A 25,212-nucleotide genomic window follows, 5' to 3' on the forward strand; every position below is an offset into this window, starting at 1 on the left:
AGGCTACCGTAGCCTATTTGTGTTGTGGCGTGGCTATGTTGTAAGAATGAGAAATTGATATAACGAGGCTTTTGTGCAATAGGCGAAAAAAGAGCGGAGATAAACAACAATGCGCTTTTACTGTAGTGGAGCTTACAAGATGGAAACGAAAGGGAAAAGGCTTTTAAGATGCCCATTTAAATTGTAGCGTAATGCACTCTTGTGTGTTTTAGCATAAATCCGAAATAAGGAGGAATGTGAGGAGGCTCCTATTAACTGTAAAGAATGCATCTGCAATCTAAACATGAAACACAATCGCTGGAAACACAGCTAAGGTCGGGAGACAAAGCAGCAAATGTGCATCTTGTCTGCAGTCGTTCATTCAAGATCAACAGAGTAACGCAAGTAACGAACTCTTTGACATTTTAGTAATTGTAATTGCGTTACTGGATTTACAAAAATACTTCTTTACATGCTCGTTACCACTAAAAGTAGTGGAATTACAGTAACGCGTTACTTTGAAACGCATTACTCCCAACACTGGTAGTATAATAGTATTTCTGATATATTGCTGATTGGATCATAAACGGCCACAGCAACAAAGGGGAATGACTGACTCTTCTCTATAATTGTGTTGCATGTTATTTTCTATATTTCTGATATGTTGCTGATTGGATCATAACTGGCCACAGCAATGAAGAAAAGTGAAAGTGATTGATAATGACTGACTGACTCTATTATTGTGTTAAATGTAAAGCACTTTGAGCTGCATTCTGTGTATGAAAGGTGCTATACAAATAAAGCTTATTATTGATAGCCTAACTTCAGGCACAGAAAATGTCCTTGCTTTAAGCCTTAGTGCTACCAACTGCATGACAAGCCTATAAATATTTACCTAGTGTCTCTGGTAGCATATCTTATTTCACAAATTGTTTCAGTAATTTAGACTACATAATTGTAAAAGGCAGTTAGATAGTGTTTATCGTGACACTATCGTGAATATTCTAGCTGAATATTCTTTCTATCAACTAGTAGTTCTAGCCAATTATACAGGGGAGATGCCGATTCATAACATCTGACTAAATTCATCCTATAAGGGGTCTGGGGAACATTGTGTGGGCAGGTGACTTTCCAAGCCTATGGAGTTTTGAATAATATTCAAACAAAGGTTAATCGGAATGATAAATACCGTTATTAACCGGTTATCTAAAATAGAAAATAACGTTGAAATTGGTTTTGTTCCCGTTTTCGGTTACGTCCATCCAAAAACTGTGTTCGTTTCCGGTTTTCATTTTCATTCTTTGAACCGTTTCTAATCCCTGCTAAAGATATTTGGCCTTTATAGTGGGGGTTGAAATAAAAACCTTCCAAAGAATGAAATAATTTAATTAGATACCCATACTTAGTTACTGTCCACCAGTGTGTGTGTTTGCATGTTTATTAGTGAGGTGATAAATTAAGAATTACACTCTTGTTATGTACATTTTAAATTGTTGTATTATAATAAATCAAAAAAGAATGTTTTGACTAAGAAGGAATCAGATGGAAATGTTTTGACAGTCACAGTCATGGTTATCATTGCAACAATCCTGCATTAGAATCTTGTTTCAATCCAGATAACCTAAATCTACCGATGGCTTATTTTTTCCATATTCCCTCAAAACTCACTAGAAGACATCATTTGAGGGGTCATGTTTTAAAACAATGTCTCCGGGGGAGCATACCCCCAAATCCTAAGAATCTTGTTTCAATCCAGATAACCTAAATCTATTGATGGTTTATTTTATAAATGTGTCAATATTCCCTCAAAACTCACTAGAAGACATCATTTGAGGGGTCATTTTTTTTAAACAAAAAAATCTGGGGGAACATACCTCCAAACCCCCCTACAATTGCTTTTTGACACTGTATAATTTAAGTACAGACTACACAGACTGTATAGTGATTACACAGAGAAAGAAATTCACATATTAAGACCCACATCATCCACAATGCCAGCTACATCTCCCATTTGCCTCCCACCTCGTGTAGAGAACAAAACATATTCAATGAAATCTCTGAAAAAACTCTAGATCCGCCACTGAGTCGGACTCTATTTACGGGAAGGACATAAGCCTATGCTCATTATTTTCAGCTTTCCAGAGACAAGGATATGAAGAACATAATAGTTAAGTGCACTTTGTGTGCAAAACCGAAAGATCTTTCTATGCCTCGCAAAAAAGCACAAGTAATTGAATGCATCTAAAGTGGTGCCACGCTAATCTTTTTGATTCTTGATAAAACACAAACTATGCTCTTGTAGTGCATGTCAGCTTTGTGCTGTGAACTTGAATTAAAGAGAATAAAGGGATAGAAATGCAGAAAGATTGTGTAGCCTGGCAGTGCCACTGCTCCCACCACGCGCATCACACACTTTGTGTATGGCACCAAAGGACAGAGTGGGCACCCAAATGTAGCCACTGAATAGTAGCTTTACTACAAACTGCGTTTCACTCTTCATCAATAAAGTTTACAATGTCAAAATACACTAACACCATCTTACATGCAAGTTTGATACTTTTTGGGTTCTCTCAATCTCCACCATGTAGAATTGGTGGGTCTTCAATAATTCGTTTTCCAAGCATTTACATGAAGCAAATGATATGCCGAGTCGACTGAAACGCATTCCATTCAGATAGCTAGGTGGATACCAGGCTCATAATTCACTTTTAATTGCAAAAAGAAACGTGAAGCAACATGTCATTGCACATTTCCATTTCCAAAGCAATGAAGGCTGCTTATAACAACTTAACATTGTGCATATTATTGTTAATATTGTGCTATCAATGTAACTCAAACAAACAAGGCTTGTAAACAAGAGCTGGCAAAAGGGCATTATGAGGACTTATTATACGGCTCTTCACAATGCAAGTAGAATGCTCCATTGACTTGAATGGGATTTCCGAAAGTTCTAGCGGTCATTATTTCTTGGGAAAGGACCTCTAAAAACAAGAATGACCGCTGTCAATGGCAACGGAGTTTGCGCTTGGAACTTCATTCAAAAGTGAAAGCAGACGGTTGATCAGCTGTGTTCTAAAGAATGTTTGATTCAAGTTCAGCGTGTGTTGCGAACTATTTGTTTCTCAGCAAAAGCCACGACGAAACGGTAGCAAATAAGTGTAAAGAGACATATCATGGAGTTTATTTTTTCGTTTTGGCAAGTAGCCGTATAATAAGCGGGATAATGTATAGAACGCCGGTCATTATGGTAAAATAAGCCCCTTCAGGGCGAAACAAGACCCCTCCGCTGGCGCGTCGGGGTCAGGTTCGCCCTGTCGGGACTTATTTTCCACATAATGACCGGCCTTCTATAAATTATCCCTTACGTAAAGATCAATGTTCTTAAAGTGACAGTTGACAGTGACAAGTATTTATACGTTTTTTTTATAAGTAAAACAGCATTTCTTCAGACATTAATGTTTAAAAACACACAGTAATGGTCTGTAAATAATAGGCCTTTTATTTTACTTTAGGTGTTTGAGTTATCATTTAAATGTCACTCACTCAAAGCCACTCACTTAGGGCATCGAAAGGGCCAGCAGGCAACCATCTTGACATGTCTTCATTAAGCTTTGATTTACAATATAGTAGGCTCTCTATTTATTTTAATGAGTAGGCCTAGGCCTTAAAGTTACAGTATTTCTATCACAATTTACTAGACTTTGACCTTTTGTCGGTTTTTAACAAAATTCTGACTATGATTGTTCGTTGTATTGCATCATGAGTACTGCGCCTGCTGCATCTGTTGTTAGCCTTAAGCCTAGCTCAGTCATTATGCTATACCACATCACCCTCCATTGGAAGAGCAATTAGCTGCATTGAGCATAATAAACTGCATTTAGAATGCCAAATCCATATTTCTAGATATTTTGGTGAAAGTAACTTAAAAGTAATGCAATAGTAGTGGAATGCCTTACAATTCAGACAGTAATATTGTAACAAATCATAGAATGCTTTTGTCACAGAGTTTTATTGACTCAACACAACACACTAACGTCCCATACCGGGCCAGACCCGGCCCTTATGCCCCAGTACTAAACCTCTGCTTCAGGCTGTGCTGGCAGCACACACCTTTTGAAGAAAACATTTATCAATGCATTGCACAGCATTATGGGAGTTCACAGTCCTGAACCAGCTAGGCCCGAGACTTAATCCATGTCCCCTTGACTCGAGTCTTACTCTACGCAGTCCTTGAGCCTGGTTGGGACGCTGGCGTTGTGGGCGCCCAGCCGGCACGATGGTGCCCTCTGCTGGTGAAGGCTGCACGGTGACCGGTGTTAGAGCCACAGCTCCACAGAGCTCACAACGTTTCCCACCATCTGGTGAAGAGATGTGACCCCCATATTGAGGATGAACAGTTTTTAGTTTTCTCAGCCCAACAACTTTTGCGTCGACAGTGTAATTCAGTTGAGCGCATAGAGGTCAATACGCCATTGAGTTTATTGCCTGGCGATGCCACCCAGACAACAATTCTCCAAATCCCCAACAAGAAAAAAAGACAACAACCAATATGGCTTTACATTTTCTACATTTTACTACTATGAAATATACAAATGATATGCTCTGAGCAGTAATACGAGCATACAATAAAATGCTACTATGCACTATAAGAACAGAGAAACGGAAGATAGGTATAAAACCCATCAGGCATTATTGAAGGAAATGAGTGGAATGAAAAGCAACAGATATAACTTTGTACACAGCTACATAGTTTTGCGGAGTGTCCAGGACTGTGCATAACCTGGCGACCTGAGAGAGGCAGCCAAAGCAACTTTCTGGGGGGAAAATCCTCGAAATTACTTCATAGTGACAGTAACAGCAACTTGAAAAGGCAACACAATCATCCAGATGCTTTTGCATCAGTAATGGCTGAGAGAGGAGTCTCTTATGAGTCCTGCATGACTATGACTTGGCAGACAGCATACTTCATGTTCTTCTTAAAGGTTTAAAGGTGCTGTAGGAGGGGGTGATGGGCAGCAGAAGGCGGTTGGCATCGGGCTGGCCCTGGGGGAAGGCGTAGGACGGGTTGGAAAGGAGACGGTGGGGGCGGCATGAAGTCCATGTCCTCCAGGGAGCTGGCACACACATACATACACACATACACACATAGGTTATAGAAGAGTTTTATCTGCCAAGTCAAAAGTCTGTTAAAGCGACATTACCTAATTCTGGCAAAAAGCTCTGGGTAGGCCTACTGAGTGGAATATTAATTATTTTAACATTTTTTAGTTGCACTTAGTGTCATTCAATTAGTCCTATAGAGTTCAGTTTGTTGCTGTTTTGTGTGTTTGTTGCTGACAATTCCCAGACAGAGGTCAATAGGCCATTTGTTTGACTGTGTGCATATGCCACCCAGGGAATGATGTTCCCCACCCTCTGGCCTTCAGGGCTGGGTAGCATACGTGTAAAACTACTGGGCTGCATACATGTAAAACTGTGTATTTTCAATCATTTTTAATTATTCTTTACATGAACAGTTTGCTTATTAATACTGCATAATTTGATATTGAATTTAAGGCTTAATTCAAAGCTTTTTCTGTGTTTCTGCCCTGACACCCACTCATCAACATTTTTTTCTAGAATTGCCAGTTTCACATAACTGTTTCATCCACTGCTATTATTATAAAACATAAGACAATGCTGATGTATTCTTGGGCCTTTAGTCGTGGATCTGCTTGAGGTTTCTTCCTATATGTATCTCCAATTCTAGGGAGTTTTTCCTCACCCCTGTTACACATGGGCCTTCTTTTCTTTTCTCTGTAAAGCGCCATGAGGCATGTGTAATATGGTGCTCTATAAGTAGGCTACAATTAAATTGAAAAATTGAAATTGAAAAAATTCATGACGTATCAAAAGTGTTCAAATCAAGTATTAGGCTACTCACTTTGAGCAGGCCTACCTTTTAGGGCATGCATTTCAGGACATAGCTCTATCCTTGTCCTAGGCGTATGTGTTTTATTCAGTCATGTTTTTATCTAACTGGCATGGCAAATCTTAGGCCTACATTCATGTTTACAATCTTCAATGTCCACAGACCATCGCGAGTAGCGATTTATTTGCTATTAAGCTGCCGCGAGTAGCGATATCGACCAAGTTTTGATAATCTATTGTCTGCTATTATGCTTTCCCATCGCAAGTAGCGATTGATTTACTAAAGCTGCCGCGAGTGGCGATGTAGCCTATCAATGTCAAGCGACCATCGCGTATTAAATACGTTTTGATCATCTATTTTGTGCTATTATGCTGCCGTGAGTAGCGATACTTGCTTTTAATTACATCCTTTAATGTCAAGAAAACATCGCGCTATAGCAGGCTTTTATTTTGATTGAAATCGAAACAGGAAGTGTGCTTCTTAGCAAACCCTTATTTAGCCTTATTTTTGGCCAGTAATGGGGCTCTGTTCGTCTTCCTAGCACACGCTCTTACCAGAGAATGTCTAATAAGGGCTCTGCTCTTACCATAGATATGCGCTCTTGGATCAACCGGAAATCTGTCGCTAGAATAAAATCGTAATGTAAAAAAAAAAATGTAAATGTCGTTAACAGAGCCCTGCTGCCTAGAGCTGATTGAACTAGCGACAGCAATCAAAGTGTGACTCGCGGAGATGTGAAACTTCTTTCAAAATTTGATTATTTTGTTGACCTTTGACTTTTATGGCGGGGTTAGGGAAATGTTCATTATTGTCGCATTTTCACTCATCTCAGTCGTGCTGTTTCTTTGATGAGGTGGAATTATCTTACTGAGTGGATCAAAACGGCTGCATTTTTCAAACTGATTCAATCTTCCTGGCTTTCTCAAAATCATGCCGTACTATCAAGTGTGGGAAGAATTTGCCCGGGCTGCCGAAAAACTATATCTCACTGAGCCGATGAAGGTAAAACATGTGATTGTTGCATGACGATAACTTGCCTAACGTTATCTAACATTGACTTACAAATGTAATTAGTTAGGCTAAAAAAAGTGTCTTATCCGTTATATTACAACAAATGCCACGAGGTTAGTGGGTTATTAGCTATTTCAGTGAATCAGCTGTAACGTTCTTTGTAGAGATGATCAACGGGCTTTATAAAACAGGATTACATGGGGTTCATATAATCTTTTGTCTATCCTTCCTTCCTTCCTTCCTCTTCCTTATAATTCATTTTGTGAAAGAAACGAGGAAGGAACGATAGGAGGATGGACGAATGAATGAGAGACAGATATGGGAAATGAGACGTCCTGTTCTCTCATGCATAGGGGAGTTTCGACAACCGGATCTAGAACTTGTTTTTACAGGGCCGTTTGTGCGTGTTTCCAGAGAATGTCTAAAGCCCGTTTACGGAGAGCCGGTTTACTCTATTAACACCATGGACCTGCAATTTGTTGCAATTATGGTAGGGGCGATTGGATTCTCTGGAATGTCTAATAAGGGGAGAACTTCCACTCTCGGAAAACTTCCCGTTTCTGAACTGGTTGCAGTTCCTTCTCTGGTTCCACATCAGGACGCTCGTCCACGAAGGTCTATGAGCTGTACCCCTCAAAATCAACTTCTCTTGGGATACATTTTTTTGTCTAGTAATTTGAAAGTTTCATTCGAAAGGGGAGGCAAAGAAAATACACTTGGTTGAGTATTATATTTTTTAGTCACTTAATTGATCTAAAACACCTTTCAAACGTGTCAATGACGTCATTCATTAGCACAATGCTAGAGTGTTATGGGCGACATCGACCTAAACTGTAAGAAATCGAAAGGACATAAGTACTCGTTCATTCAACTTTTGACCTGTAACCCATGGCCATGTTGAACTTGTAAAAACTACAATCAAATCTGAGATTTCTCAACGACGATCAGGTGAAAGAGACCAATTTAGCCATCTCTCCATAGACTCCCGTTCATTTTGCACTCATGGGTGATTCCACCAGTGGAACTCTGGTGGAACTGCAACCAAAATTTGGTACAATGGGACTTCATAGGTCGACCCTGACTGACAACACAGGCCTGCACAATGCAATATTTTGTACTCAAATATTGCAGTAGCCTACTGCAGAAAAAAAAACCCTGCAGTTTTCTTGTCACACAAGGCAGTTTTTTCCCCCGTAAGGGTTTGATAGGGCCTAGATGACAAGCAAATGTATGATGGGCTAGACATGTGACTTGCTATCGATAACAATTAAATCGTTATAAACACCTTAACTGAGTCACTCACCAATAGAGTGTGGTAGACACTACCATCATTTTGTACGCGTTCATTAGCATTTTTGCATGACTCAAAGAAGAGCTGTAAACAGTGTTGTAAGGCTGCGTGTACAAAAACGCTTGGAGCTCCAGTGGAATTTTGATTTCACAACGAGAATTCTCGGTCTAACCCAGTGGTTCTCAAACGTTTTCTTTCATTCCCCACTTTGATCAAGGGGGCATTCTCGAGCCCCACCTGTCCCTCATCGCTCTAAGAAAGTGGTAGGTCAAGCTTAAAATTGTCAAATTTATTGAAATAATGACAAGTTCTAAATATATCCTCTTCAACAGAGTTAAAATCAGCTGGTGCTGCAGATATAATAATAAATAAATACATAACACACATATTTCTGTTTTCCAGCAACATATTAGGAAGCATAGGCCATTTTACAGCATTGTGCAATATATTCAATGAAATACCAACATGCTGCATTAAATGGATCCATAATCCAGTCATACTGAGCACTGCTGGTTGGGAAATATTTTTGAAATAAACTTTGCAGGGATGTGATGTAGGCCTACTGTTTAATACATGGGATCACAAGAGTGGCTCCCAATCAGACGTTTCAGCGATTTCGCTCAGAAATCTCAAAGGCATAATACTGTCGCGATTGAGGCGCCTGTCCCATACTCAAGTTTTTTTGGTGAATGCAGTAATCTTATGCTAGGTGAGGTAGGTGCTTGTCTTTGCCTTGTAACTTGACATTTAACTTTAAAATTTTTGTTGCTAGGTTACGGGGACGCTGGCGAGACACGCCGCTCCGTCTGGCATCATGTTTTTGTTTGTATTTATGTAATGTTCGTAATTTGATGTAATGTTCTGTTAATTTTTTGTATTTATTTTTCTAGTTAAATGTAATCACTCTTTATTCATGTTATTTTCGATCGTTTTTGTGTTATTCTTAGTAGGGCTGCACGATATTAGGAAAACATGCGATATGCGATAACATTATTGAGTACTGCGATAACGATATAATTTGCGATATTTAAATATACTGCTCAAAAAAGTTTTTCCAAACATTTTTTGAAACCTTCCACCCTTTTCTCCATTCTCAAACTACATTCACAGAATGTCTGACAGTTCTTGCAAAATAAAACACTCGCCTCAAAAGTTTTACTTGTGCTCAGAACCAAACAGTGTCAGAGTACTGATCCAGTGTAAGATTGAAGTGTTCCCTTAATTTTTTTGAGCAGTATATTTAATGTTTTTTTTTCATTCTGCTTGCTGCAAGCATACACTGTAGGGTTGGGGGGGGGGGGTAAATGTATAATTACAGAAATAAATGTATCATTTTCTACATAAACAATATAAAATATCATGTAGCCTAGGCTATATATGGCCTGATGAAAGTGGACAGCTAAGAGACCTACTGACTAGGCTATCGAAGTTGTGTGGAAGATCTGCTCCTAATCCTCATAAAAGACGGATGGACAGCCAATCTGAACACTTGTGCACCAACCAGCAGAATATTCCACATTGCCAGCCTTCGATGGGCCTAGCAAAGAAGCTACTTAAGCTATATCGCGGTAGTCATCTCAGTCTGTAACCTCATACGCTGTGCATCCCACTTTATTAGGCTACCGGCATGCCGACTACGAGGGCAGCGGAAAGTGAAAGTAATTGGGCTTCAATCGCACAGTCCAGGATAAGAAGTAGGTTAAACAACTTTTACAAATAACGAATCCTGATTACCTCTGTGCTGCTGTCTGGGGCTTTTGCTAAATGCAAATCATGAAATACAAGCCTTACAGACAGTGAAAGACAGATATCTTCTGATATAACGATAACGAAATAAATTGTTTATTTTAACGCGGTGGAGAAGGACGCATTTGCGCTGTGTTTGTAACACGGCATCCTTCATAAAACCAAAATATTTCCATATAACAGACGCTTTCCTTTTAGTCACTAATTCCTCTTCACCTCCACCTCTACCTCGCTCGACTCACTATCTTCAGCCATCACGACTTAGCTCCCGCTTCAACACCTAAAACACCACACACCTAAACTGGTAGGGGACGGGCTTCTTGGGCAGCATGACAGCATCGGTTTGGTAAAATATGTTGACATTCAGAATGTGAATACACCATAGACTGTATGGAATGCGCACGGCACAGAAAATGTATCGAAATTTATCGAAAATTAAGTAATCTTTGCGGTATGTCCATCGCAAGCGTTGATATCGCGATAACGATAGATTTTAGATATATCGTGCAGCCCTAATTCTTAGTCCTTTTTTCTGTTTAACAAACTCGGCTGACACCATCAACGTCAAGTTAACGTTAACCAGCTTCCATTGGGCTGATGAGCGCCTTGGCTAGCCTGCCTTATGTCTCTGAAGTCCCTCATCCATCCGTGACGATGCACATCCAATGTCTGGACGGAGGGATTGCTCAGCAAGGGGACCTAACGTCAATCTGCAAGAGATCTGCAGCTGCCACGACCACCGAGCTGCGGCTGACTTGCGAGCTGCCATGCTAGCATCTACCGGTGCCTGGAGTCTGGATTGAGTGCTAAGAAACTCTGATGACAGCGTCAACCATGAAACAACAAACGGTCACTGTCTAGGACCACCGAGCTGACAATCAGCAGGGTCGCCCATCACAAATTCGGACTGTCTGGTGGAGGACTTTGTGCAATGGTGCAAACTCAATCATCTTCAACTCAACACTTCAAAGACCAAGGAGATGGTGGATTTCCACAGGTCTAAGCCCACTCTGCTACCAGTCTCCATTGATGGGGTCAATGTGGAGGTGGTTAGCACCTACAAGTATCTGGGTCTCCACCTGGACAATAAACTGGACTGGTCAGCCAACACTGACGCACTCTACAAGAAAGGGCAGAGCAGGCTGTACTTCCTGAGGAGGCTGCGGTCCTTCAATGTGTGCAGCAAGCTCCTCAGGATGTTCTACCAGTCTGTTGTTGTCAGCGTCCTCTTCTATGCTGTGGTATGCTGGAGAGGAAGCACAAAGAAGAAGGATGTGGGGCGACTTGACAGGTTGGTAAGGAAAGCTGGCTCTGTAGTGGGAGCTGAACTGGAGTGCATCACTTCAATATCTGACAAAAGGACCCTGAACAAACTGATCAACATCTTGGACAATGGGTATCATCCACTCCACAGCACTATTGTAAAGCAGAAGAGCCTGATCAGCTGGAGACTTCGCTCACTGCCTTGCACAACAGACAGAGTGAGGAAGTCATTTGTCCCCAGGGCCAATGAACTGTTCAATGCTTCACTTAAGGGAAGAGCAGAGATAGACTATGCGGAGAAGTCTGTCTGCCTCTTCACCCCCTCCATGTTTGCATTACTGTTTGTCCACTAGCCACTTTTTACCACTGTCTTTCTGCCTCACTGTTTGCGTGCTATGTTAGCACATATGCATTATAGGAGGCGTGATGAAAATTTTGGGGGCAAAAAGTTAGTCTGGAGCCCTGAGGAGTCTGTGTTAAGGTAGTAAAAATGATTATTTAGCCTATTTATTTATTTATGGACAACGTAGTTAAGGCAGGAGGTGTGTTACTTCTAATTATGGAACAAATTTTGTATTGACGCGATATATATCGCTATCGTTTTATCGCCCGTCCCTACTCTCAAGTGCTTTAGAATCTTTGATCAGAATAGCCGTTGTTGCCTACTTTTCCTTGAGAAGATACAGCAGTCAATCTGAATGACCGTATACATGAGTGTTCATTCGGAATAGGAGTGGACTACACCACCTCTTTCATTCCGATTAAAATTCTGATCGGATCGGCAGTTTTATTCCGGTCAAGGTGGGCACACAGGTCAAAAGTTAAGTGCATTCACACAACATCCAAAAAGCCAAAGCCCTGGACTATGGACTACTATCTATGAGGTTTTTAGTTGTTTATTTGGTTTAACTTCAGTTTATATCAGTTTTGGAAATTAAAGAGTTCATTAATTTTGCATCGTTTGCCGTTCTTTTAGCCAATGTGTGCCTCTTTCTCTTTAAGGTTAGGGTGGTTCTGAAGTACAGGCACTGTGATGGAAACCTCTGCATAAAAGTCACAGATGACTCTGTGGTAAGGGCAAGATTTCTTTAGTTTATTTTACTTCTGATGCTCTCAAAGTTATATGTTCAACTGTTTGACTTTCTGTTTCTAATATTTCAGTGTTTGCAGTACAAAACCGATCAAGCGCAAGATGTGAAGAAGATTGAGAAGCTACACGGAAAGTTGATGAGATTAATGGTCTCTAAAGAGTCTCACAGTGGTGCAATGGAGACAGATTGATACTATGGCCTTATTTTCTTTCTTTGATCTGTGATAATGGTGTCTGCATAGATTCACATGGGTTTGTGTCCTTTGAATTGAAGAGCCCGGTGAAGTAAAAGCGGGGGGGGGGGGGCACAATATTATCAATGACTTTGTATTGTGCCGATGGAGACAATTCTGACATTTGGCATAAGTATATTCACAGTTGAAGCTGTAAATGGTTAAATTTACTTTTCACTTAACACTTTATTTGTGCTTTATTTGTGTAAGCATCTGCTATCCAAGGCAAGCAGATGAAGCAGTCCAGCAAGTGAGGTGAAGAGCAGGTGTGCCTGTTCAATCTCCAGTCACCAAATAAAGTTAGGTCTGTAAGCCTTGTGTTCCCTTATTGCTGAGCAGATAAGCAGTCCCTCCAGGATTTCGCGGGTCTTTTTTGAGATTGTTGCGGCCTAAAGTGCCTGTTTTCGTGACCACATTTACCACATTTCCAACAAATTGTGACAGAAGTTGCAGCGTTTGTTGCAAAGAAATTGCAGGAGGAAGTGAAAATTGCAAGAATAGTTGTGATTTTTTTTTATTATTATTTATTTATTGAAAATTGAGGGGAAACTAAGGGTAATAAGACAAAAATCACACTCATCATCTTGATATTCTTACTAGAAATAATAAGAAAAGTAAAGGATTACAAAAAATCAAGTTACTTTATTTGTAACTACATGAAGAAATGCTTTGGCTGGGGTAATTCACAAAGCAGTATAACCTTTTGTAGAACTGTCCAAAAAAGACCCCCTGAAAGATGGCATCATGTCATATGTTTCAATATATTCATATACTTTGGAACTCGTATTAAGTTCATATATGGTTAAAGTTGTCAAGAAACTGATGGTTAAAATTCTAAAGAAACTTGAGGTTGGTATGTGTGAGCAACCCACACGTTACTCATCTTGCACTGGATCGTCTTCCTGAATGTCAATATTCTGATCACAACTGTGGGAAAATTACTAAGTCAGCACCAGTCAGGCTACATTCATTGTTTTGCATTTTTATGATGTCAAAGTATTTTGATACAAAATACGAAGCCAAATACAAATTCAGTTATTAAGGTTTTTCATGTGACGGATTAGGTATATAACGCTTTGTTTACCGCCACCTGGTAGACAAGGGATGCGTTGAACTTATTGAACGTCATTGTCTGCAGTTGCCTCTCGGTAGGCTACATCTCTGTATTTCATCAATGTCAACATGTCAGGCATCAATAAAGGATGATGAAACGTTATCCCATTGTTCAATATTTGACAGCCTGTCACAGAAACGTCATTTCGCTAAAATTGCCCTGATTTGGGGTGTTCCGTATGGGAGAACAGGCAAAGTTGTAGCCTAACTTTTTTCTCTGTTAAAAACTCAGTTTACACGAAGACTATATAGTCAGGTAGAACCCCAGGATAGGTGTGACATAAGGTAAGAATGCAATTTTTTTGCATAAATTGATAGTTTAGGGGGTGTAGACTCAGAATCTGACGGGTGCCGCTCATTTTTTTAAATGACAATCTGCCACGCCCCCTTTTTTGACCATAAAACAACTAGATACACATTACTGTATAAACCCATGTATGGTATCAAATGAAAACTCTTCTCAAACAGAAATCAACAATAACAATACAAAATGCTAAAAAGTCCGGTAAGGTCACACCGCTGAAATGGTAGGCTGAGCAACAAATTGTCTCAACCCTCAACAATTAATCAAAAGTTAGAAGGAACAAAGTAGCACTTTCTCATAGATTCTGAAAGCAACTATATACAGAACATGTTGCCAGGCTGGCCTTGTACACATCACAAACATCAAATGTCTCCTCCAAAAAACATTCACTCAATCAGACATTTCTCCCTCGCTGTCATCAGTATCCTCCACTGAAAGTGTAGTCATCTTCAAATTTTTATTTGCACCAACTTCACCACCACTACTGCAGTGGCAGTAGGTGGTGCATGGTAGTCCATCTGACTGACAGCAGCAAGAGACCCTGAAGCATGCTGGCACTGCCTTGCATCCACAAGCAACAAGCTGTAGACCTGGCTGTTTTGGGTGCAATGTCAGTGTTGCCATGAACAGGCACAGGAATTCCATCCTCTATTTTCCAGCCTAACAGGGATACATCATCAGTACACATGGGAGGTGGTCAGCAACTCTCCACAAAAAGACTTGCAGCCATGCATGCTTGATGTGTTCCGCTGCATATTCTCTTGTTGGAGGAAGACTCATTTTAGAAGGGTCTCTTATCTTGGTGAATAGCATGTATCTCAACTTACTGAGACTTTTAACAGTCTTTCTATAATAGAGGCAAGAAAGGAAACCCATTCCTGCCTTCATGCTCATCAGCTTCTAGATCTGTAAAATTCTTCAAATGAAGATTCCTCTTGAGCATCAGATTGATTGCTGAGGTTTTCCCTTTGCCATATGGATATGATGACACACTGTCACAACCAGACAATGCATGAACAGTCAACAAATCATAACATTTGCAGTCATATTAATGTCAAATACTTGGCAATACTTGGGCCAGTGTTGGGAAAGTTCACTTTCTACGTGAACTAGTTTAAAGTTCAGTTCACAAATTTTAAAATGAACTAGTTCAGTTCATAGTTCATAATTAGAAATTTTGAACTAAGTTCACACTTTCCAAAAATGAACTAGTTTATTGTTCTTTTTTTTCATATATTGCTGCGAGCTATTATTTTTCAAAACACTGCTTTGGGCATCCATGGCCTACTGGTTAGGGAATCGGACTTGTGACTGAAGGGTGGCCCGTCCGATCCCCGACTGGTAGGAAAAATGTGGGTGGGGGGAGTGACTTAACAGCGCTCTCCCACATCCATATCCACGGATGAGGTGCCCATCATATCTTCTCTTTTGAAGCCTGTTAAACTTTTTATGATGTTTGGCTTTTCTATGAAATTGTGGCAAAAGTAAAAAATTTTAGAGCATAAGACCAGGGTCAAAAAGATGCATCTGAGTTTAGAGATTAATATGATGAAAGAATTTTGAATCTAGGTCAATCTGGTAAGGAGAAATAAGCATAATTCACTTTTTTGACAATAGTGCCACCTTTGGGTGCAGTACCCAAAATGTTGGGTTATGTGTAGTGGAGGGTACTAGTTACCATACCTGACAATTTCAAGTTTCTAGGACTTACGGTTTAGGCTGCAGTATGACTTATACAGAATTTTGGCGGAAAATGGCACAGGAACAATAGGGGTCCCGCAGCTATCCTGCTTGGACCCCTAATAAGAAAACATAGAAACACAATAGCCAGCTTCAAACCGTTGAGCCAAAGCGAGCAAGGCCAGGCCGTACCGGGGCTAATTGCTTTCACACCTTCAGGTGCAGGTGCTAACTGGTGCCACTTTGGGGCTATATTGGTGCTACAGGCCCCTGATTTCTGGCCCACCCTAAACGTTGGGCCACTTAGTGCTAGAGCGGGGCTAGGGGTGGTGTCAAGGTGAAGGTGGGGTCAACCCATTGTGTGTGAAGTCGAGAAACATGATAGCCATTCCATTCTATGAAAGCACAAAAGCACAGCAGTATTTGCTTGTACACCGAGTTTAGAGATAGCGGTTATCCGTCCGTATTAAAGATGTTTGCCTGTCAGTAGGCTAACTCTGTCCAGAGGTCGCCAAGTAGCACAGTCGGCTAAAATTAAAAGTGAACTTATGAGTAAATTAACATAGACAGGCTTCCCACTAAATTATTCCTGCCAGTGTGTTTTATGCTATCGATAGTGTGGAAGGCTACTTAAAGAACTATCGTAAAAGCTCCAATTTCAGTTTCAGCCCCATTTCGTTCAGAAATTCTAAAATAAAGATGTTTTTTAATACTTCAAAATAACATTTGATAAATGAACCTTACATTTTCCAGTAGCCATAGATGTGTATATTTGAACAAAGTCTGGTTTGGTTCTTTGTAGGAGCATCTACTGCCTTCAAAATCCTATTTTCTTTACTGTGTGCTCGGAGTTTGGTGCTGGGCTGGTGGGCTGGGCTCACGCAGCACATCTTCGTGAAATCAAAATTCCACCGGAGCTCCAGGCGGATTTGTAACGTTATACACAGCCTTACAACACTGTTTACAGCTCTTTGATTCACGGTAAAATGTCATTTTTGGTACATAGCTCATTTAGATACATGTATATTGTGTTTCTTTAGGAATCCGCCGTCTTGGTTTGTATAGAAATGAATAGGCTGTGGCATACATGTAAAAGGACAGAAATAGGTGACTGACTTCGATAGCATACAGGGGTGCGTTTACCAAAACCATAGTTGCTGACCCATTGCAACCAACAAAGTTGCTAAATAAGTTAGCAACTATCGTTTTGGGAATCGCACCCCATAGTCAGGTAGAACTTTGTGGAATTTGGGCATAAGTGTGACATAAGGTACTAATGCAATTTTTTGGCATAAATTGATAGGTAAGGGGGTGTCCTTTCAGAATCTGACGGGTGCCGCTCCGGCACCCTTGAGCATTTTCTTTAAAATGGCATCACCTGCCACACCCCTTTTTTGATCATAGAAAATCATCTAAATAGACATTAACCTATAAACCCATCATGTATGGTATCAAATTAAAGCTCTTTTCATACAGAAATCAGCTTTGACCATAATAAAGTAGAAAAAAATAGTTTAGGTCCCTCCAGAGAACAAAATACCTTTTGCAAAGTGACCTTTAAGGTCAAATTAGGTTTCTTTTTGCTGCATTATAGCTTATACCTCTAAATCGTGTCATGTTTGGTATTAAATTAAACAAATTATGGAACTGCCATGTAGCTTAATACATACAGGAATACAATCATTCAATAGTAATTCATTTTAATATGAATTATAGCAAGTCTGATGTACCCTAGTTCACCAACTTGCGGGTTAGCTAGCACGTTAGCTTTAATTTCCCTTGAATCAGTCGCTGAATTTCAGACAGCAATGTTGTGAGGTACTTCCCAGGTAGTTAGCACATTGTCCTTGGATTTGGATTGTCCCCTGTCCTTGGATTTCCCCCCAGAATTACAAACAACAATATTTTTCATCCTAACATTTTTTTAATGCTTTAAAAACAGACAACACAATCCAGGATTGATACAAACTAGTCTGAGTTATGAGGTACTTGCCAGTTAGTCAGCACATTAACTATAATAGTCCTTGAATTTGCAATTACAGAGAAAACTGCAAAGTTGATTACAGGAGGAGAGGACAGAATCAAGAAAATCCTTTCTTCCAGTATTGCAAGGAATGACACGAATCATTTGGAAATACAACAACAAATGTAAATCAGGTTTATAGCCCAAGTATAGATCCTTTCAACAATAAATTAAAATGATAATGGAACTCTCTTGAAAGGATCTATACTTGCATATACAAGGAATTTGGTCTCTGCATTTATCCCATCCGTGAATTAGTGAACACAGTGAGATGAAGCACACAACGAGCACACATGAGGTGAAGCGCACACTAACCCGGAGCAGTGAGTTGACTTGCTACAGTGGCGCTCGGGAGCAGTGAAGGGTCAGGTGCCTTGCTCAAGGGCACTTCAACCGTGGTTGTGGGCATGGGAGAGCAGTGCTCTTCAACCCCCCCCCCCACACACACACACATTTCTCCTGGTCGGGGATCGAACCGGCAGCCCGAAGCCCTAACCAGTAGGCCACGGCTGACCAAGTATACTTACATATACCAGTATACGGGAGCATGCCTATGTACCCACAGCCCTATGTCCCCTAACCCTAACCCACACCTCAGGCCTAACCCTAACCCTAGAAATGTGGGAACATAGGGCTGACCCCACCGATACAAGGAATTTGTGCTCTGCATTTTACCCATTCGGGGGTAGTGTACAACACACCCACACAAACAGTGTACTGTACACCCATTCAAACACACACACACACCCTAGAGCAGTGAGCATACTAGGAGTATACATTAACACCCGGAGCAGTGGGCAGCCCTTGATCTGGCGTCCGGGGAGCAGGGCTCAAGGGCACCTCATCCAGATGTGGGTACCTCACATGGATGTGGGAGAGCGCTGTTAAGTCACTCCCCCCACTCACATTTTTCCTACCAGTCGGGGATCGAACTGGCCACCCTTTAGTCACAAGTCCGATTCCCTAACCAGTAGGCCATGGATGCCCAAAGTAATTGACATTAATGCTATGGCTGCAAAATTAGACAAATGTTATGATTTGTTGGCTGTTCATGCATTGTTTGGTTATGACAGTGTGTCATATCCATATGGCAAAGGGAAAACCTCAGCAATCAATTTGATGCTCAAGAGGAATCTTGATTTGAAGAATTGTACATATGTACTGTAGAAGTTGATGAGCATGAAGGCAGGAATGGATTTCCTTTCTTGCCTCTACTATGGAAAGACTGTTGAAAGCCTCAGAAACTTGATACATGCTATTCACCAAGAAAAGAGACCCTGCTAAAATAAAGAGTCTTCCTCCAACAAGAGAATATGCAGCGGAACTCATCAAGCGTGCACGGCTGCAAGTCCTTCTGTGGAGAGCTGCTGACAAAAAAACACCTCCAGTGTGAAAATAGAGGATGGAATTCCTGTGCCTGTTCATGGCAACACTGACATTGCACCAAAACAGGTCTACAGCTTGTTGCTTGTGGATGCAAGGCAGTGCCAGCATGCTCCAGGGCCTCTTGCAGCTGTCAGTCAGATGGACTACCATGCACCACCTACTGCCATTGCAAAGGTGGTGTACAGTGTGCAAATAAAAATTCGAAGATGGCTACACTTTCAGTGGAGGATACTGATGACAGCAAGGGAGAAATATCTGATTGAATGAATGTTTTTTGGAGGAGACATTTGATGTTTGTGATGTGTACAAGGCCAGCCTGGCAACATGTTCTGTATATAGTTGCTTTCAGAATCTGTGAGAAAGTTCTACTTTGTTCCTTATAACTTTGTCTATTTAATTAATTGTTGAGGGTTGATACAATTCATATGTCTCTTGTGGTTGTTGCTCAGCCTACCATTTCAGCGGTGTGACGTTACCAGGCTTTACAGTTATTATGTTCTCTGGAGGGACTTGAAATCATTTTTAGCATGTTTTTATTGACATCATTGATTTCTGTTTGAGAAAAGCTTTCATTTGATACCATACATGATGGGTTTATACAGTAATGTGCATCTAGTTATTTTTTATGGTCAAAAAAAGGGGGCGTGGCAAATTATGTCATTTAAAAAAAATGCTCAAGGGTGCCGGAGCGGCACCCGTCAGATTCTGAGTATACACCCCCTAAACTATCAATTTATGCAAAAAAACTGCATTAGTACCTTATGTCACACCTATCCTGGGGTTCTACCTGACTACCAGTATAGGAAAGAGATACGCAACATTCTGCTTATCCTGTTTGAAAATGGGTGGTATTGGTGACGTTTTCACAAGAGAAGGCGTGTCGAGGTGTAATGCGGAGAGGCTAATGGCCTGACAGTCTGAACACAAACGTGTCAGGTTCATGAGGCTTGTAGCCTGGGCTACTATCACCAGATGGCCCCTCAAATGACCCTAGCCTGGCCTGGCTCGACGGTCTGAAGCCGGCTAATGGGTGCCTTCGCAGCTTCGCTGCTTGGCCCCCAATTATACTGCTTGGTCTCCAGTAAGATGAGGCAGAAACACAATAGGTGCATACATTCTGTTTGGTCCCCAGTAAAAGGTGATGAAAATAAGCAAAGTCAGAAACACAATGGATGCAGTGTTTTTGCTTGGACCCCAGCAAAGGTGATGCATTATGAGTGTACTGGTTTTTACCAATTTAAGTCCATCCATGTGACTGACTGTAGTTATTTCTGACTGACCGTCCTTGCCATCCAAAAGAAGTGATTGTCCACAATGTTATATACCGTTTGAACTCAATGAGTTGAGTATTTATTTTACAACATAACATAACTGGTAAATCAAAATAAAACAAGCAGCTCAAGCTCATGAAGGCAGGAGACGGACGTAAAAAATCTGTTGCCTCCAATCAGCCACACCTGGCCTGGCTCTGCCCAGGTACTTATGTTATTGGGGCGGAGTATCCTCAAGGGAGGCACTCCAAACCTGCAGAGGGTGCACAAACTCAAAACAAAAAAGGGTTAAATTTGACCCCAACATCCCGGCCCCTAATTGTATGCAATGTGACTGTAATACAATTACAAAGAGAACATAAATATAATGGTGCTCTTAAGCATAATGAAAAGTTTTGTCCTTTCCCTTTTTGTTTTTAGCTGTAAGGTTACATACTTCAATCGGGATTGGTCAGGAGATGTCATCTACCAGCAGACAGACTTTCGGGATGGGCCGTTCAAGAATGCTTGTCTTTGTTTTGATCTTTACTGACTGTACCAGCCCTTTACTATCCTGAAAGGTTTCAAGGACCCTTCCCAACACCCAGGACCCGCGAGGTGCTGTTGCGTCCACGATCAAAACCATGTCACCTATTTGGATGTTATTCTCTGTATTTGTCCATTTTTGTCGTTCTTGTAATAATGGTAAGTATTCCTGGGTCCATCTCTTCCAAAATAGATCGGCCATGTATTGGGCTTGTTTCCATCTGCGCCTCAGGTACATGTCAGATTTCTGGAAGATTCCTGGAGGTAGAACAGGTTTAGATTTGAAGAGCAGAACATGGTTAGGTGTCAGGGCTTCAAGATCATGTGGGTCAGGTGACACGGTGGTGTTGGGTCGACTGTTGAGGATTGCCTCCACCTCACATAGGATGGTACACAGGCCCTCATCATCTAGTACCTGCTGGTGTAGAACTGACAAAAGCACTTTCCTCACCATTCTGATTATCCTCTCCCACACACCGCCATGGTGGGATGCTGCTGGGGGGTTGAAAGACCATTGGATGTTATCTGCAAGCAGGCAATTTCTTATTTTGTCCTGATTCAAACTCATTAGTGATTTTCTCAATTCTTTTTCAGCGCCTACCAAGTTGGTGCCGTTATCGGAACGAATGTGAGAGACTTGACCTCTACGACATACAAATCTTCTGATGGCACTGATACAAGAGTCTGTATCCAAGGAATAGGCCATCTCAAGATGCACTGCCCGGCTAGACATGCAAGTAAAGATTACCCCATACCGTTTTACAAGGCTTCTGGCCCGCTTGGTTTCAATTGGGCCGAAGTAATCCATTCCTACATTTGAAAAGGGGGGAAGGTCAGGCATTAGTCTTTCTTTTGGTAGATCTGCCATTTTTTTAATCTTTGTTCTTCCAGCTACTCTTCTGCAGACAACGCATTTGTTCATTATGCTTCTAATGGCAGAGTTTGCATTTGTGATCCAGTATTTTTTACAGAGTTCGGAGAGAACATGGTTTCTCCCACTATGGCCTGTGCGTTCATGGATATGACGTAATATCAGAGAGGAGATTGGATGACCTTTGTGCAGGATGATTGGATGTTTTACCTGCTCTGGCATAGCGGACTTGCCGAGGCATCCACCAACTCTCAACACACCATTGTCCATCATTGGATCCAACCTAAATATGCAACTTGTTCTTTGTACACCAGGTGGCGCCATTTTCAACTTGGCCAATTCTTTAGGAAATGATTGTCTTTGGCATATTCCGATGATTACCTTTTCTGCCCTTTCTAGGTCTTCAATGTTAAGGTTCTGACCACCCAATGTAGATTTGAAGGCTTGCATCTTTAGAGCAACTTCTCTGCTTTGAAGGCACGTCTTTGCACATTCAATTTCCTTTCTTTTTCTTGCAAGGCTCTTCAAGACATCTTTGAATTTCAAGAACCAAGCTACTGTCTTCTTAAGTTTCAGCCAGTCTGAAAAACGTGACCGCAGTTGATCGTTTGGGTTTTCTTTATCTTGAACAGTGCTTAACACAGTAACGTTCTTCTTCACCTCTTGATCATCCATTGAGTTGAACTGGAAATCTGCTGGATGAAATGGCCACTCATCCTCTGGTTTGCTGAGAAAGGTTGGTCCTTCTATCCACCGTCTGCACTCAACAAATTTCTTGACAGTCAAGCCTCTGGACGCATCATCAGCTGGGTTTGATTTTGTGCCCACAAACTTCCATTGAGACAAGCTGGAATTTTCACGGATGTAAGATATTCGATTGACAACGAACGTGTGGAAACGTGCATGTTCATTGGCTATATACTTCAAGACTGTCTGACTATCAGTCCAAAACACTGAGTTTGCAAGTTGGAGTTGTAGCTCTAACCTGAGCATTTTATCCACCCTTACTGACAGCGTTGCCGCCAAGAGCTCCATTCTGGGGATTGTCATCTGTTTTAAGGGAGCCAACCTTCCCTTTCCCATCATGAAGGAAACAGAGACTTCTCCTTGCTCATTCTCCATCCGCAGGTAGCTTACGGTGCCGTAGCCGTGTTCACAAGCATCCGGGAAATTATGCAGTTGGGCATGTATTGGCTTTCCAAAGTCCTTTGGTTTGATGCAACGGGCTATACTGAAGTCATTCAGTCTCTCAAGACTAGATGTCCACTCTATCCACTTCCGAGATGTTGCAGAAGGAATTGGTTCGTCCCATCCACACTTGTCTTTGCACAATTGCTGGAGCATATATTTGACAGGCAAGGTGGTGGAGCTAAGAAACCAAGTGGATCATATACTGAGCTGATAACAGACAGTAATCCCCTTCGTGTGTGCGGTCTATGTTTCAGTGTGATCTTAAACATGAATGAATCATTTTCAATAGACCACTGTAGCCCAAGAGCCCTTTCCATTGGCAGTTTATCTTTCTCCAAGTCCAACATTTTGACATCTTTGGCTTTATCCATTTGAGGAATAGTAGAGCACGGTGTATAGAATAGAGAGCACGGTGCGACTGTTACTTGCCCATTTTGTGAGTTGAAATCCGCCCATCCGACAGGCAGTTGACAGGTCCTCGACAAGCTGTAGAGCTTCATGATCTGAGGGCAGAGACTTCAAACAGTCATCAACATAAAAATTGTTTTTAATAGTATTGATGACCTCTGGTGCAAAGATACCCTTGTTGTCTTCTGCTGTTCTTTTTAAAGCAAAGCTTGCACAGCTTGGAGATGATACTGCACCGAACAAGTGGACAAGCATGCGGTGTTCCACTGCACTTTGACATACATCACCTCCAGGCCACCAGAGAAATCTTAGGAAATCCACGTCTTTCGTTGACACTCTTACTTGGTGAAACATGGAGCGGATGTCTGCCATTACAGCAACTGGCTCCAGCCTGAACCTTACAAGCACTCCAACCAGGCTGTTTGTTAAGTCTGGGCCTTGAAGTAATTCTGAGTTGAGTGACATTCCTTGATAAGATGCACTGCAATCAAAGACCACTCTTAAAAAGTTTTCTTTTTGGGGTGGTACACCCCATGGTGTGGGATGTACCACACCCTGCCATCAATTTTGTCCAACTGTTCATATGGTACCACTTCAGCATATTTCATTTCAATGATCTCTGATACGAAGTTGCTATATTCTTTTTTGAATTGCTCATTTCTTTGGAATTCTTTCTTCAGGCCAAGGAGCCGCTGTTCTGCCACAGGTCGATTGTTCGGCAGGACTGGGTTCTCTTTCCTAAAAGGTAAGTCAAGTGTATAATGTCCATCTTGCAGCATTACACTGTCACTTGCACACTTCATGAATTTCTTATCCTCCACTGACATTTCAGGCTTATCATCAGATGCTCTTTCACTGAAATCCTGATTAGTCAATACAATCAAAAGCTCCTCAATTTTGGCTATAGAAATTCTATTGCATGTGACTGTTGGACAATTAATTGTGCCAGGATCATAACCTCTAAGAGGGCCATTGACAACCCATCCTAGATGTGTTCTGATGACAAAGGGTCCACCTTGTTCGCTATGAATCACCTCCCAGGGTTCAATGACTTTGTGTGCATTTGATCCAATCAGCAACTCAACATTGGCATCAATGACAGGTAAGGTCACCTTTTGTAGATAGGGCCATTTTGAAAGTTCTTCCTTCCGGATCGTGTTGTCTTGTGTTACAGGCATCTCTTGCTGGGTGTAAACTGCCCTACAAAGGCAAAGTGCAGTAACTACATATTTGGTCAAAATTGAGTTTAGACTGAAAATGGGCTTCATAACACCTCCTTTGTCTTGTGACAAAAGCTCTTGGTCCAACTGGGTCCCGTTTTAGAGAAATCACTATGTCAAATTTGCAGTAACTACGAAATCCAACCTAATACCGAGGCTAACCGCAGTAAGTGTAGATACTACGTTCTGCCTGTGTTTACCTGGCTTTGACGCAGATACTGCAGTCTGCCTAGTAGCCCCATCCAAAACATTACATCACACACACCACAAACACGATAGCTGCTAGAAATATATTGTAAAACTGACAAACATCATGGCACAATCCCGAGGAAAAACCATGGTGGAACTTGCTTTGAAACGCAAGTATCCAAACAACGGTAAGGAAGATGGATAACATATGAACAACTAACCAGTCAAATAACATCTAAATCTATTAATTATCATAAGCCTCGCGCTAGGCTACTAGCTAGCGAGCCGCTAGCATATTAAACCATTTTAGCCTACCTGCTCCCTTGAAGACTGTAACATCTATTCAGTCTGGAAATGCTGTCATAATCCAAATACGATCCGTTGCTGTTCTGTTTCTTGCCTTCATTTCTTAAGCTATTTTCGTTTCAGGCAGCTAGTCCAATTGTTGTGAAGTTAACAAGATTACATTTAGTTAGTCGACTGGAGCAAAGTCACTGTTAGTTTAGC

General features: G+C 41.3%; 1 protein-coding gene across 1 annotated transcript; it reads left to right on the plus strand.

The window, feature by feature from the left end:
• Positions 1-6,540: 6,540 nt before the first annotated feature.
• On the plus strand, positions 6,541-12,836 carry srp9 (signal recognition particle 9). Its single transcript, XM_076272265.1, has 3 exons — positions 6,541-6,892; positions 12,204-12,272; positions 12,363-12,836. The coding sequence occupies exons 1-3, from the start codon at positions 6,821-6,823 to the stop codon at positions 12,480-12,482; spliced, it is 261 nt and encodes an 86-aa protein (XP_076128380.1). The 5' UTR covers positions 6,541-6,820; the 3' UTR covers positions 12,483-12,836.
• Positions 12,837-25,212: the final 12,376 nt, after the last annotated feature.

This window comes from Alosa pseudoharengus, unplaced genomic scaffold, assembly GCF_046254945.1.
Source record: "Alosa pseudoharengus isolate Yale_2024_CS ecotype anadromous, Long Island Sound unplaced genomic scaffold, YU_APseudo_1.1 YU_APseudo_1.1_scf_7, whole genome shotgun sequence".
NCBI lineage: Eukaryota > Metazoa > Chordata > Actinopteri > Clupeiformes > Clupeidae > Alosa > Alosa pseudoharengus.

Bases quoted from the DNA above. Each gene is read 5' to 3' on its own strand.
- srp9 (XM_076272265.1), top strand. From the start codon at position 6,821: ATGCCGTACTATCAAGTGTGGGAAGAATTTGCCCGGGCTGCCGAAAAA. The intron at 6,893-12,203 runs GTAAAACATGTG...TTTCTCTTTAAG, and splicing joins ATCTCACTGAGCCGATGAAG to GTTAGGGTGGTTCTGAAGTA. The intron at 12,273-12,362 runs GTAAGGGCAAGA...CTAATATTTCAG, and splicing joins AAGTCACAGATGACTCTGTG to TGTTTGCAGTACAAAACCGA.